This window comes from Eptesicus fuscus, chromosome 13 (assembly GCF_027574615.1).
Source record: "Eptesicus fuscus isolate TK198812 chromosome 13, DD_ASM_mEF_20220401, whole genome shotgun sequence".
Taxonomy (NCBI): Eukaryota; Metazoa; Chordata; class Mammalia; order Chiroptera; family Vespertilionidae; genus Eptesicus; species Eptesicus fuscus.
Window position 1 is genome coordinate 76,948,837 of NC_072485.1, and position 15,738 is coordinate 76,964,574.

Sequence of the window (15,738 nt, forward strand, 5' to 3'; positions counted from 1 at the left end):
TCCAGGTGTCCCTGGGCTTGTGACCCCATCCCCCCCGTCTCTGCTTCTGTCTTCACATGGCCTCCTCCCCTCTGCGTGTCTCTGCTTCAAACCCCCCTCCTTTCTCTTCTAAGGACACACGTCATGGGACTTGGGGCCCACCCTGAATCCAGAGGATGCCGTTCAAAGACCCTTAAGTACTTACATATCTGCAAAGACCCTGCTTCCAAATAAAGGCACATCTGCAGGTTCCAGAGGACACAGCTGCACTCGTCACAAAGCTACGGCCCGAAGGCCCCCCCCCCCCCCCCCAACCCTCCTCCCCGGGGCTGTGCTCCCAGGACCGTGGAGCGCAGCCATCAGGGAAGTTGCAGAGAAACATGGGCCAGAAGCTGGGGCGGGGGCTGCTTCACGGACACAGCCAGAACCAGGGCGCTCGAGCACAGGACCCACCAGATGGGCAAGGGCTCAGAGGTGTGCCAGCCGGGAGCCTGGAGCCCTGACTCAGCGGCCCAGGGCTGGGGACTCAGATCAGGTGGGCACTGGGCGAGGCCACGGGACTTAGAGGCCTTGGGATCAGGTGGCCTGGGTGGGAGTCCTACCCCGCCCCTCTGGGGTCTCCAGCACGTCAGCCAACCTCTCTGAGCCCCTGTATGCTCATCTGCAAATCTGGGCAGCACAGGACTGCTTCACAGTCAGGGGAGGCCCTAGTGCCCAGCCCCCCACCCCTGGCTGGCAGGAGAGGCCAGAGAATGAGGGGCTTTTGCCTCTGCTCCAGACTCCCTCTCCCTGGCCGAGAGGCAACTGAGGCCATGCCTGCTATGTGGCCTCCTTTGCCAAGAAGCTGAAAGCAGCTTCCCAGACCTGGAGCCCCGGGAGGGCACCGAGAGGCTGGCCCTGGTGAGCCGTGGGCACGCCCGAGCAGGGAGAAACGACCGCGGATGCCCACGTGCGGCAGAGCCCATCTCCTCCCGCTACAGATCAAGTTTATTTCTGGGCCCTGCTCATCCGCACGCAGGCCCAAAATACACCCTCCCGGTCCGTGGAGATTTCTCTCGAGGTGGTCAAGGAGCTGGTGCGCGGCCGGCCTCCCTGGGAAAACACGCTTCTTTGTTTACGTGAGCAACGGGTCTCTCCCAGGGAAACATCTGGCGGGCTTGGGAAAGGGGTCATGGGACCAGCTCGGCAACAGCACACACGGGACGTTTTAAGACACGGTGCCCAGCCTGCCCGCAGCCCACCGCAGCGGGAAGACACTGTGAGACGCTGGGTCCCCTTTTCCAACAGCCAGAGGCCCCAGAGCAGTGAGACCCCTCCCGACTCGGGCCCCTCGTGCTGGGGAGTTTGGAGGCCACAGATTGGCCAGGGCCAGAGCTGTGGAGCGGGGGGCTCCATGAGGAGACAGAGTCAGGGCTCCGACTGGGCCCCCCAACTAAATTAAGATACGGGCAAGGGAAGCTCGTGTATACCCGGGTGTGAGCCCTGGGTCTTGGGTTCTGAAAGGGTTAGATGGATGATAAATCAGAAAGGTTCTGCCAAGGACAGGAAACGACTAAAACCCGACACAGCCAACTTGGAAATGAACCCAAGAGAACTTCCAGAAATAGAGTGTCACAAAGAGAATTAAACACTCAACAGACATGTTTGAAAAATACTCAACCAAAGAAAGGAAGACAGACATGCAGGGCAGAGCAGGTTGATGCTGGTAACCTGGCTCTGCAGAGAGAAAAAACAACCCCTGGCCATGATCTCTAGTTGTAGCATCTGCCCATGTCTATGGTGTAAATACTCCCATGATGGCCTAGGGCAGTGGTTGGCAAACTCAGTAGTCAACAGAGCCAAATATCAACAGTACAATGATTGAAATTTCTTTGGAGAGACAAATTTTTTAAACTTAAACTTCTTCTAACGCCACTTCTTCAAAATAGACTCACCCAGGCCGTGGTATTTTGTGGAAGAGCCACACTCAAGGGGCCAAAGAGCCGCATGTGGCTCGCGAGCCGCAGTTTGCTGACCACGGGCCTAGTGCAAGCTACCAAAGGGTTAGCAACCGGCTGGCAGGTTCCCAATGAGCCAGAAAGAGCTGACTCGGGCACTCCAGGGCCCGAGACACATGAGGATGTCGGAGCTGCAGCCAGAATGGCACAGATTTTATCACAACCCATCTGGGACCTGGGCGGGGCTGTGCAACCATCTTTGAGGGCTTTTAAAGACTCGGCTTTAAAAAGAATGTCCAGGATACACTTTAAGAGATAGGCCCACAAACTAAGGTAGGCCAAAGGAACTCAGGTGGGAGTGTAAAAGCCTCAGCAGAAGACTCAAAAGACATAAAACCTTTAGTGCCAAAGAAATGAAGGTCTAGTGGTGGAATTATGAATGGAGAAATGACTGCTTCAGGACAGGACTAGCAATCTGGGACCCAGGCCCTGCGGGGTCAGTCTCCGTGGATCACCTCTCAGATCCTCCGTTCCTTTCCTTCCATCTGTACAGGGGTCAATTCCCGGGCCACCTACGCACGGCGGAGTTAGGGAGCTCACACGGATGGGTTAGGGTTTGCTTCCAAATGGACAAGTCCCCCCAAAACGTTTGCCGCTCATTTGTTCTTATGTATCGAGATGTTGGGATTAGACCTCAAGTTCCTCCAAGTTGAGGACACCCCCACCCCTAATGCCACAGGGGCTGAGGAGGAGCCTCGAGGAGGGGCCGCCCTCACCCCCGCCAGTGCTGAGGGCCCAGCTGGTCATCACAGTTAGCCAAGCCCCAGAATCGCCTGGGACACCTCCCATGCCCTCCAGGCCTCAGCTGGAAACTGCAGGCAACATGTCCCCTTCCTGTGGCCATGACCATGGCAGACCAACCCGCCCCCTGCCCTGTCACCTGGTGGTGTCTCCATCTGCAGGGAGACCCGTCCCCCAAGATTTGCCTTCTGGTTCCCGACAGGCAGAAAGAAAGGCAGGAGCTGCAGCCCCCTGTGACCATGAGCAGGGCACCTGTGCCCGGGGTGGGGGCGAGGAGTGTTAACTCTCTCAGTTCACTCCCTGAGGAAGGAAGTACCGTCACCTCCATTTCACAGATTGGAAAACTGAGGTCCAGGAGGGGGGAAGCCCCTTGCCCGAGACCGATCAGCCAGGAAGTGGCTGAGGTGGTCTGAGGCCACGTCTTCGCCAGCCCACGATGCACCCCGCGCCCGAAGCTTGGTCTGGAAGCCGCCTCCATTCTCCCTCATTTGTTCCTCAAAAGGAACATCCACCGTAACGAGGATGGGACACAGATGTCGCTGAGGGACCACACGGGCTCCACGGGAGGAACCCGAGCCAGACAGCCCGGCGCACGGCTGAACCCTGGGCGGCAGCGTGAAGGCGGACAGACTTCCCAGCGCTCTGATGTCCGAGGCCCTCACTGTGCTGCCAGCGCCGAGGTCAGGTTCAGCCTCAGGGCGGTGCAGGCCGCGGCGCCCCCGGCACACACACACAGCGGGTAACAGTGTGTGGCCTTCTCGGCAATGACCCCGGACGTAAATCATGTCCGGCAGGCTTTGAGGCCGGGCTTGAAAGATGCTGATGGGTTTCAGTTGAAGGGAACCACGTTGGCCACCAACTGCTCTCGTCCATTTAATGGGATCCCGGACGCCGACCCCTCTGCTGACCCCTCTGCTGTCGGAGGGAGGGATAGAGGGCGCTTTTCTTCAGAAGGAAGGCGGGGCCTCCTGCCTCCACGACGCTTTTCCTTCCTGTCATTTCCTATCACGGGTGCTGGGGGCTCTGTCGGGGCGACCTCTGGGTGCCAACATGGGATCGGGCCGTGGACTCTGGGGCCCTTCTCTGAGGATGCCTCTGCCGGCACGTGGAGGAGAAGGCCTGCACGCTCCTCATGCCTCAGAGTGTGGTCGGGGCAGCGGCCTCCCCACACCCTGGGAGCTGGTCAGAAACTCAGTCCCGTTCCCACCCCACACCTGCTGCATCAGAGCCGCATTCTGACAGGACCACGGGAGGGGCGGGTTTCTGTGCATATGCTGGGCCCGGACACCATGGCTGGACCCATCCCAGACCATCTGCCCGGCTCTGCCCCCAATTAGGACCGCACCTCCCTCGCCCACTGCTCGTACCCCTGCGTGAGCCACCCACTCCTGGGGCCACTACTCCAGTGCACAGTCTCAGCTGCTGTGCTGGAGAACGGTGTCTCCAAGAAGAGACGCCCGTGTCCTAACCCCCCCATATCTGTGACTGAATGGGATCCTGTTTGGAAAGAGGGTCTTTGCAGATGTAACCCAGTCGAGAGGAAGTCATACTGGATTAGGGTGGGCCCTCAATGCCAGGACCAGTGACCTTATAAGAAGGTCGCCCAGAGGCCGTATGAAGACAGGGGCAGAGACTGAAGTGTTGCAGCCACAGCCAAGGGAGGCCTGGAGCCCCAGAAGCTGGAAGAGGGAGGAAGGAGCCTCCCCTGGAGACTTGGGAGGGAGTGGGGCCCTGCCCACACCTCGACCACAGACCCCTGGCCTCCTGAACTGGGAGAGAATAAATTTGCATTGTTTTAAGCTCCCCAGTTTGTTATGGCCGCCCCAGGAGAATAACCACTGTGTGTCCCTAAGAACCGGCCCCCACTGTGCCCCGAGCCAGGCGGGTCTTGCGCGTCACCAAGGATGTCTTTACCTCAACACCCCCCCCCACCCCCCCGACTCAAGGAAAAGGCAAGCACGTCCACCCAGGGCTCACAGCCCACCCTGCTCAGGAGTCACACAGCACAGCATGCCCGCTGGCCCCTCGGGGAGCAAAGGCAGGCCACGTCTGTGCCGCTGGTGACCTCCACGGGACTGCCTGGACACGGCCCGGGGAGACTGGGCTCAGGGGGGCTGCCATCGCACCCAGGAGGCCTTGTTCATCTGTCCCGCTTCTTGTCCACTCCGTCCCCGAGCCTTTTGTGGAGGAAAGGGCCACATGCTAACCTGACAAGCTCAGGGGAGGCCTGCATGGCGGTCTTGCAAACTCAGAGACCTACAGTCACCACAAAGGATGGCCTGAAATGAAACTTTCACCAAAAGCGGGTATGGTGGGTAGTCACGTCCTAGGCCGGTATCTTCACTGACAAGATCAACCTTTACCTTACCTGAGCCTATCTGTCTTTTTGCATCTATAATAACATACCCTGGGCACCAGGACAGATACCACAGATTCCTTCATGGTTATGTTCATTGTTTCTGCCCCCACCTAAGTATGTGCTTATCATTTTACTTTTGATCCAATTCCAAGGGGTCCCCCCACCACCCCCACCCCCATCCCACTTTACTTTCTCCCGCCTCTCTAGTCTGTCACCAATGGATTCCATGTAACCCACCTACGTCCCTTCCTTTGATTGCAATGTATAAATACAGATGTAACCGGCCATTCTCCGGAGCTTTGTAAACTCACAAAAATTCTTTACAGATTTGAATGTTTTTTTTTCACGTTAACACTTTAAAGCCGAGCCTCTCAATATTAGCCCCAGGGACACTTAGCAATGTCTGGGGACATTCTGGGTTGCGTGACTTGGGGGTGCTACCGGCCAGAGAGAGCCAGAGATGCTGCTCAATATGAGACGCCAGCAGTGCCGAGGGTGAGAAACCTGCTCAATGCCACGGTCCCTTCTCTTTGGGTGTCACTGAGTATTTGAGGGTCCAATGGATTCCATGGACTTTTCTCCCCAGAAAAGTGCACAGAAGCACCAAATTGTGCTTCAAATTGGGCACGACTGCACATCGGGGGTCTTTCAGAGGCTACTGTATTCCCCAAACGACAAAGCCTCTCCGTCCTTGTCATGGGAGCGCACCAGGGGGAGTGGTTCGTGAACAAGGGCGTCTCTCCCCCGGAAACAAGCAACAGCGGCTGTCTGCTAATCGCCCTGGCGGGGGCGCGCACACACCTCCCAAGCTGCCTGAGCCCAAGCGGCCTTTGAATAGATCCTGGTCCCGCCTGTCTCGGGAGAGCAGGTGAGGGCACCGGGTGAAGGCTCTTCCCAGCCATCTTGGGCCTGATGGTCCCAGGTGAGACTGCACGTGACAGCGGCCCTGGCAAAGCGCGGGTCACCGCGGAGAGACTCCACCGGGAGACGGTCCGCACTCAGCGTCAGCTGCTTGGGAAACTCGAACCGTCTATAGACCACCACAGCGTTTTCATGTTGAAATGGCCCGACGGGTGGCCCCAAGGCCTCCTTTGGCCACAGAGCCAAGTTATCAATGGCGTTTTTGGGCCCCTTATTGGGAAGACTAGATCTTTTATTGGTGACAGCAACCAACGTCTTTATGTTTGCTTGTCACAAAGTTATTGGAAAAGATACGGCTCTTTTCTCTCCTCCGTTGCGGGCACTGCCGTTCCCACTCTCCCAGGATCAGTAACGTCTGGTGAAATATGATCAGCGTTCAGTACGAATTTGTCACGTGCCAGACTCGGAGTTAAGCACTGTGCACTTTACTCACGACAGCCCAGTGATATAGACACTAGGCGTATCCCCATGTGGCACACGGGGAAACTGAGGCCCACGCCGCTGAACAAAGGACAGGGAGAGGGTCTGGGAGCGGGCCAGGGTCAGTGTGAATCACCAGACCTCGTGGGCCCTTTCAAGCGGGAGATTTCATAGCTGTAGTGAGGAACGAAGGGCAGCAACCCCCTGGGTGTACTATACAGACTAGCACACACCACACTGAGCCCAAGACCCCGGCTCTGCCCGCCCGCTCCTGCCAGAGGAGCGTTTGTTCCTCCTGTTAGAAAGCGACATGTTGGAGTCAGCTCTGCACAGTAGCAGTATTGTCTCCACAAATGGCGGTAGGGCTGGTGGGCCGGAACAATGCAAAAAGTCATCAAAAACGACGGCTCCCTCTGAGTGGCCCCAGCTCAGGTCTAAGACAAAGTGAGCCACAAAACTCGGAAGGGCCAGCGCACACCTGTCTGCAGCTGCGGCCCAAGGCCAGGGACAGAGGCGCTCTGCCACCGTGTCAGGGCCAAATCCCGCGTCATCAAAACACTCTGAGGCCCCTCACACGCCCTTGCAATTCCAACATCCCTGCAGCGGGAGTCACCCGCACCCGCAGGCAGCCCCACCTCCGGAGGTGAACATGACCCAGAGGCATGCTCCATGCCAATCACAGGAACCCATGCCCGGTCAGGGTAGAAACAGGTCAATGGAAACAGACGTCACACCACGGGCTCCCCAACTGAAGCCCCAAAGCATTCTCATCACTGGACCGAAAGCATTCGCTATCGATTATGGTTCTCATCGATGGAATAGCAAATCGATACCAACTTCTATATCGAACACCCACAGGTGGCTGTCAGCTCCCTCAGTTAACCTGCTCATGCACGACTGGTTCTGTTCGCTGTGTGCGGTGCGGACTTCTGCTGGTTCTCCATTAACCCTCGCGGTGACGGCGCTTTGGGCCAGGGGCCGGTCCCCAGTGTTCACAGAGGGCAGGCCCCGCGCACAGAGCGGTTAAGGGGGCGACGGGGGAGCACCGGCAAACCCAGGGCTGCTAAGGGCCCTCTCCCCACACTGCGGTGCCTCTCGCCACCCACCGGGGCAGCCCTGCTTGCAGGGTGAGCTCACTGTTTGCTCTCCACCGAATCGTTCCCTTAGCACGGTTCTCTCGCAGGCTTTGCCGGGGAGCGGGGCTCCCGAGAAGTGTCAGAGTTGCGGGGTTTCAGAGCACCCGGCCCTCAGGGCTCAGTCAGGCTGACCCCCCAATTTGGAGAAGCTGAGCCTCTGAGAAGGGCCAAGGCCAACGACCAGGAAGACTCCCAGGAGAGCGCCATCCTCCGTCCCTGGACTGGGGCACATCTTCCAGGGAAGGACCTGACCAGAGCGGGAAAGGCCTCCACCCCAAAGGCCATCGCTAGAAGGTCAGTCCTACCCCAGAGCAGACGTGGCCTGGAGGGGGGTGGTTTGGGACCCGCCGAAGCCATTGGAAGCAATTTCTACCCGACCTTAACAAGAGTGGCGTTCTCATCCACCTCCCCTAAGAACGGGTTTAAAGCTAAGAGGACAGACACGTCCCCACCGCCTTCAGAAGAAAGAACTGCACAGCCCCCGCCACCGACGCCACCCCCCCCCCCCCCGGCCCGACGCGCCCAACACGCCAATAAGAAGAGGAATAGGTACCTCCTCGTCGCGCTCCAGCTCCAGACCCGCCTCCAGGAGGTTCCCCTCGTACTCCTCCCTGCGGAACCGCTTGTCATCCTCGTAGAAGTCCATCTGGGTCTCCTGCTCGCCCTTGCCCCCGGGGCCGCTCTTCCCGGGCAGGGGCTGCTCCTGCCGGCCGCTGCAGGCGCCCAGCGCGGCGTCGTTCTGCAGGACCCTCCTGGCCAGCGTCTTGCTGCCCGAGCCCCGCTTGTGATGGTACACCAAGACGTAGTCCACCTTGCGTTTGCCATCGCGGAAGTACAGGCCATACCTGCACTTGGCGTCAGGGTTCACGGACAGCGAGTTCAGCAGCTGCAGAGGAAGAGGAGGGAAACCCACTCACGGCTGGGCTGTCGGGGGTGGGCCCTCAGAGGCAGCGCGTTTCAAACCAACCACATCATCCACATCATCCACTCGCTCCCTCCGTCATCAGTCACTCAACAATCACCAAAAGCGGGCAGGGGCTACGTCAACCATGACCGCGGCCGCCTTCATGCCTCTGACATGAAGGAGACATTCTCTGCTAAGGAAGGACACGTGAAGACGCCAAGCAGGCCACCGGCCCTCGGAAGGCCTCCTGGTTCCAGGAGCCCGAGCGGGCTGGCCCAGAGGGACCAGATGGTTTGCCAAAGGTGACCAGGGTCGACCCCAAAAAGTGCTCCTCACACAGGCTCACAGGCAGAGCAGAGGCCAGGGCTTGTGAGGGCTCCTGAGGTCACTGCCCAGCCTTGAACCCCGTGTGCACACCCAGGGGGCTCCATCCCTCCATAGTAGCGGGGACTCGAGGTGCCGTTCTTTTTCAGCATGGAGTGAGGAAGGGGCCATGAGGGCCAGGGGCCGAGCACCAGGCCCTGCGGCCAGCCAGACCTGGCTCTAAGTCTGGGCGTGGGCCCTCTCCATCTTCCCGCTCTGGGCCTCAGTGTCCGTCTCTGTAAAACGGGAGGGTAGTGTAAGCTGTCCACTGGCGGCCAGGAGGGTTATCTGAGTTACAGAACGCCTGTGCTGGGCCCACGCTCCATCTAATTCCCAGGGCAGGCGCTGGGGGGCGTCCTGTCACCCTGCCTTCGATCCTGGTGCCAATGGCAGAGGCTCATTCTCCTCAATATCTCAGGAATGTCAGAGAAGTGCAGAGTCACAGTGAGCTGGCGGTAAACGCGGTATCTCTTCTCCCGGCGGAGTGGACAGAAAAGCCAGACCCGAGGGCTGACCGGGAAGCCACCGGCCGGCGCTCAGGGAATGAACTGCTGCCGGGCAGGGCAAGAACTTGGGGCGAGGTCAGACCACAGTGGACAGCCTGCCTGCTGCCACCATCCTGGGCACTCCAGACGCTCAGCATTTGTACAAGGGGCTTATCCCTAGGTTCCAAATGGGGAACTGCCCTCTTCAGAGCTGAGCCAGGCTTGGCTGTCCATCCTCGTGTCCTGCCCACACCACCATCCCCAGCTTCCTGTGCCCCTGCCCTCCACCCCCGGGGGCCTACACTGGAGTCAGGACATCCTCATCCCCTTTCACCTGCTGTGCTCCCTACCTGCACACCCTCCCCTCCTCTGTGCTTCGTAATTCTACCTAGCTTTCAGGGCATGGGACGAATCCCTGTCCTCCATGCTCTGGGGGGTCCCTGACCACTCCAGCCTGTGCAGGTCTCGTGTGCCGGGACTGCCTTGGGACCTTCCACTTAGGAGCTCTTACCGCACAGGGGCCTCTAAGGTGGGTGACAGGATCCCTGAGGCCCGGCCAAGAACTGCCCCAGTACACCTCCATTCATAACCTGCTACCCACAGGGTGGGCCTGGCACCTTCTGTGGGCCCCATGAGTGCCCTGGCTGGCTGGAATAACCGCTACTACTGACCGAAGTGGACAAACGAACCCTTAGAGAGTGGGAAAGAAATCCAGAGGGACCCATCAAGCCAGAGAGCAGGGACATAAGCCTAGGGGCAGCCCCCAACTCCCCAGGTTCAACACTGGACGACAACTCTGTCCGCTGAGGCCTGATGGAGGACCCATGAGGCCTGACAGTCTGGGGAGCACAGAAACATCCCCACACATCTCGAACCAGCTGGGGAGTGGCAGCACCGAGGCCGGATCCAGTGGGCGCCCTCCTGCCTGAGGGCAAAGGCCAGCTCTGCCACTACTGCTGCCTCGTCCCAGGCACACAGCCTCATCTCTTTGTCTTCTGGTCCTTCTTTGTAAAATGAGGGCTGGGGGAGTAACAAGAACTCTCTCGTCTGATGTGACTGCCCTCAAAGGGTCGTAGCAAGGATTAAATGTGTTAATATATATATATCAAGCGTCCACCCAGAATCTACCACGGAAGTTTGCTCTAATTGGGAAGTGAGACACAGCACCAAGAACTAGGAGAGGACAGGGGAAAACAATCTCATGGTCAAAGTGGACCACAAGTGGAAGATGGTGGCAATGCCAAATCTAGATTTAAAGAAGTTATAAAAGACAGCTGGATGCACTGCCAGGACATGCAGGAGGCAGCACCAAGCACTGGCGTGAGAGTCCCGGATCCCCCGCCCCCCCAGACCTGACCCTGTCACTGATTTGTGCCCCTGGACAGTTGCTTTCTTTGTTTGCGTCGTGGCTTAACGTTATAAAATGGGACGATCCTACCTGAATAAGGGGTGAGGGGTTAGCAGCCTTTCAACAGAAAGTGTGGGCTCTTTTTCTACTGCACGCAACATGGGCTGGGAGACCCCCAGGGTCTGGAGAGCAACTCTGAGCTGGGGAGGTGGCCACACTGTGACGACCACAGAAGCTGACATGGTGGCCATGTGACTCTAGGGGCCCTTCCATGGAGCAGTGGAGTGGGTGCTTTGTCGTGTAGGCTCCCGGAGGCTCCACGGGAAGATGTCAGGGGACAAAGGCCCTGTCCCAACTACCACAAACAGTGAGAGGGCAGTCCGCATCCGGGCCACACCTGCCTCTTCAAACTCCCTCCCCAAACCCCGAGGAAAGGGCAGAAGCCCCGTGTCCACACCCGGGACGCTTCTGGGGCCCCGTGCGATGCGTTCCTTTATTTGGCTTCGGACCTGGAGTTGGCGCTCCAGGAGCCGAATTACACATTCGTGTGAAATAGCCCACGTCTCAGTGACCAAAGTCTCAATGACCATTCCAGGGGAATCTCCCACATGCACTTTTTTTTTTCCTTTTCTTTTTCTTAAAATGGGGAAAATGAAATCATTGACCTGCCACATTTCTTTTGGTTTTCAATTTCAGATCCAAGGGGACCATCCCTTTGAAACTTCATTTTATCCCAAAATTTAAAAAAACCTGAATCACCAGCACGCTACATCAATTTCTGCTGATCAGGCAAATGCTGTAATCTACGAACAGATCGCCTCCAATGGCAGATAAGCAGGGAAGCGCAGTGCTTGTCTCTCGGGCAGGCAGGTTCCAGCGTCAGGTGCCTCTGGGGTGTCTGGGCTTGTTGGGCACGTAGATGGGGCCACTGACAGCCACCAGGGTGAGGGAAGGAAGTGCAAACACTCACAGATGAACACAGAGAACAGCTCGTGAAATAAACAGCACCCAACGTGGCCTCTAGCTTTTGAGTCATTCCTTACATCTCTTTGTACAGACACAACGAAGTGACTTTTACCCTTGAATCTGGGAATGAGAGAGGGGAGGCACCAAGTCCTGGGCGGGGAATGGCAGTCTGCACGGGACCGGCTGATGCTGATGGCTGATTGAAATTAGGGCCACACCGCATGTGTGGGGGGCACGTCTGGGAACCGGATAGCAGCCCACGCCCTCTGGCCTTTGCATGTACAGAGCCGCTGTCACTGGGCGACTCAAGATAACCACTGAGCAACAATGATTGGCTTCAGCTGTGCCAAGGATGCCCTAGAGCAATGGTCGGCAACTCATTGGTCAACAGAGCCAAATATCAACAGTACAACGATTGAAGTTTCTTTTGAGAGCCGAAAACCGACTTCTGCGCATGGGCCACGAAGTTTCAATCGCGTTGTACGTGCGCGCCCGCACGTGGTATTTTGTGGAAGAGCCACACTCAAGGGGCCAAAGAGCCGCATGTGGCTCGCGAGCCGCGGTTTGCCGACCACTGCCCTAGGAGGTTCTCCCACCACGCTGCCTCCCGGCCCCCCAGACAGGCCCCCGGCTCCTAGAGCTGCTGCCCCCAGCCCTTCTGCGGCCACCTCTCCTACAGCCAGTGCCCGACTCACAGCCCTCAGGCCCTCAATACCCTGCAAAGTGAGAGTCAGTGGTCTCCCCTGGGCTTGCCTGCGGGTTTCCAGACTGTGAAGACCTGGAAGGAAGGGCCAGGCTGCCTCTCTGCAGACTTTGTGACCCTCGCTAAGATTTGAGGGAGACAGTTTCTGGATCCAGATAATCAAGGGGCAGGGGAGGGGGGCTCCCTGAAGTAAGACTCCAGAGCCAGAGGCCATTGGAGGTTCAGGGCTCCATTTCTTATTTCAAATCGAATCGGGTCTACCTCTGGACTGTCCATGTCTCTCCATGTCCTCGAATGCCACCATTACCTCATGGCTCCTAACTGGTGTCCTGCGTTCCCACCTCTGGGTCTTCTAGTTCTCTGTCTGACACCCCCCTTCTTACCCCCCGCTACCCCCAACCCCCTAACAGGTATACGGAGCTCCTTCTCCAGAATGCCCATTCCTCAGACCACCTGCTTTTCTGTCTTGGCCCTTCCTAGCTCTCTCCTCCAAGCTGCTGGGTGACTGGGAACAGCTCATCAGATCCCTCTCGGCCTCGGTTTCCCCATCTGTAGCAACAGCACCTACCCCATATGGTTGTTGTGAGAGTTAAATGAGCTGCTAGGCAGCGCCTGGCCCAGTGCTAAGGACGTGTCCCTTGCCACTGTCCTGGGTAACGTTCCGTCACCGCTCCTCAAGTCCCAGATAGGCGAGGCTTCCCTATGGGGGTGCCCAGGACCCAGCACGGCCTGGCACCCAGCAGGCACCCAGCGTTTGTTGAAATGATGACCCTGAAGCTCTCAAGGCCAATGGTGTTCTCACAGGCAGACCCCTCTCCATCAACACCGTTCCCAGGGCTGCCTGCCTGCTCCTCCGCGCAAGCCCAGCTGCAGAGGAGCCTTGAAAGGACTGCCAGGAGCTCAACTGTGACCCCAGGGGCTGCAAGGCCGTCCAGTCTCTGCCCCACAGGGGTCCCACAGAGGTCCCACAGGGGTCCCACAGGGGCCCCACATGACAGGCACCTCCCTAATGCCAGTCTCCAGACCTGAGGCTAGAGGCAGGCCAGGGCGATCCTCAGCTTGGTCAGGGCAAAGACACCGGTCTGGGGCGTTGGTATCCCCTGGGGAGGGGCCGAGCCCTGGGCGGAAGGGGAGTCTGCTCCGTGAAGAGTGAGCAGCCGCAGGGCTCCCCGGGCTGAGGGCATCCATGTCAGACCTTCCCTCCTTAGGCAAACTTTGTTCTAACCTTAAGCCAAACCCCTCATGGGCAAAATCTGTCCTCCAGGGATCCCTGTGACTGACGGGTCTGGATGGAGAGGGTGGGGGGGGGGGGCAGCGGGGACCCCATAGAGGTCCCCAACCACGTGGCCGGCTCAGCGCTGGCCCATGCCTCGGGGTTACCACAGCATTGGGCGCGGGTGCGGGGTGCGAACAGGGTGGAAAGAAGTCCCAGCGACTAGAGCCCGCCCGCTGCCCGGGGCATTGGGAGTTCCCGTTCCCGGCCGGCCGCGCGCCCTGGGAACTCCGCGCACCCGGGGCAGGTGGGGGAGACGCTGGCGGGTCGAAGGCCAAAGGGGCTCAGCCGCCGCCAGAGTGGCGGTGCTGTGGGGCCTGGAGGCTGCCACCCTCCTCCAGCGGGGTGGCTCCCCCACCCCCACCCCGGCTGCCCCAACCAACACCAATCGGAAGGGAAAGTCCCACCCAGGGCCCCAGTTTGGGCTCCGAGCCAGGGCCGGGGCAAAAGCGACTCGGCACCCGGCACCCGGGGCAAAAGAGCCGCAGAGCCGCGCCTGAGCGAGGGGCGCCGCGTTGCGCGGGCGGGGGTGGTGGGGGATCCCCCGCTCTGGATCCGCAGATCGCAGACTCTGTGTGCCGGCAGCCACGCCCCACGTGCGCGGGTGGGCGTCCCGCGCGCACCGCGAGCCCCGCGGGGCCCGGCGCTCCCCGTGCTGCCCTCCCCTGGCGCGGCGCAGGTGCGCGGCCCTCCCGCCGGCCGCGGCGCCCGCACTCACCGTGCCCTCGGACTGCAGGTAGCCGGCCTCCTCGATGGCGCAGATGTTGATGATGTGGACGCTGCGGTCCTCGGCCGGGATCGTGGAGTACTTCTCATTGACCCTCATCTCGCTCGTCTGTGCGCCGGGACCGCCGGGCGGCGCGCCCTCCCCGTCCACGGCCCCGGCGGCCTCTGAAAGCGGACACGGCAGCGTTCGCGGCGGGCGCGCTCGCTCGCAGGGGGCCGGGCCTCCCGCTCCGCCCGCCACCCTCGGCGCCAGCAGCTCCGCGCCCCGTGCGCCCACCCGGCCGGCCGCGCCCGCCCCACCCTTGCTGTCTTTTCCTTAAAGAAAGATATAAGCGCTCCGCGCCCGCTCAGGGCAGGGGCGGCGGCCGCTGGTCAGATTTTCCGTAGAAACTTAAACGCAGGAAGAAAGTATTGCGTTCCTGCGGCCCCTCCAAGTTTTATTTTTATCCGGAGAAAGTGCCCCTTGGATTTTTTTTTTTTTTAAGGGTGGCCAAGGTTTCATATTTGGGAGGAAACTCCCGGCGCCCCCACCTTGAATGAAAGTCTCCAGAAGTCGCACTTCTGCGTCGGGTGGCCTCGCAGGAGAGAGACGCTTCTCAGAGTGAAGTCAGGAATGTGCTCTCTGCCTCTTCCCCCTCCACTCTCTGGCGGACTCCTGCTGTCACTCAGTCTCACCTCCTCCGGGGAGCCTCTCCTGCTTTGTGCAGACCCGCCCTCCCCAGGCCCTGGCTCCGTGCATTTCTCCCCCAGGGTAAACATCTCTCTGGAATCCCCCTACTGCTACCCGCAGCTCCCGTTCATGGAATGCTTAGTATTCTGCGACCAGGCACTCAGGCACCAGCAGAGGCCCTCCTACAGCCCATCTCATTTAATGCACACAGCCTGGTCCTCATTTTGCAGAAGGGGATGGGGGGCTTGAAGGCCCAGGAAGGGGGGTGGAGTTCATGCCTAGTAGTCTACACTCCTTGCATGACCCTCTACTGACTCCCTGAGGGGGGCGGGGGGGGGGGGGGGGGGAAGGGGGACAGTGATTTTGATTGTTCTCCTCCCAGGACCCACAGGCGCCTGGTACACAGTAGGTGTTCCTCAGGACAGCTTTTTAATCCTCTACCCTTGCACATCTCCAGGGGTAGCCACACCCAGGTTTAGTTCCCAGGGGCCACACTGGCAACCCAGCCCAGGGAGAACTGTCTCCCTTCCTCTGCCTCTCCACATCCTGTCAGATCGCCAACGTATGCGCCAATGCCACCTCCTCTAGGAAGCTGTCCTGGATTGTCCCTTGCGTAAGCAGAGACCCAAGAACCTGTACCTCAACTACGGCACTTCCTTTTTTTACTCCATTTCACTTTACAAGGGTTCGTACAGTTGTTCACTCAATTGCTTGGTGCATGGCCACGGAGGAACACTCAGGGCCTGC

The 15,738-nt window shown here is 59.2% G+C and overlaps 1 protein-coding gene across 4 annotated transcripts in view; it reads right to left on the reverse strand.

Moving 5' to 3' along the window:
- Positions 1 to 14,909, reverse strand: part of ANO1 (anoctamin 1) — a 68,943-nt gene extending 54,034 nt beyond the window's left edge. For 3 of the 4 annotated variants that reach the window (XM_054725333.1, XM_054725332.1, XM_054725331.1), the window contains exons 1-2: positions 14,314 to 14,474; positions 8,107 to 8,439 (exon numbers count right to left, since the gene is read on the reverse strand). In XM_054725333.1, the coding sequence (XP_054581308.1) occupies positions 8,107 to 8,439; positions 14,314 to 14,421 (441 nt within the window). In that variant the 5' untranslated portion in view covers positions 14,422 to 14,474. Of the gene's footprint in view, positions 1 to 8,106; positions 8,440 to 14,313; positions 14,487 to 14,852 lie in introns of those variants that run through there. The other variant, XM_054725330.1, reaches the window with a different exon arrangement.
- Between the last annotated feature and the right edge of the window lie 829 nt (positions 14,910 to 15,738).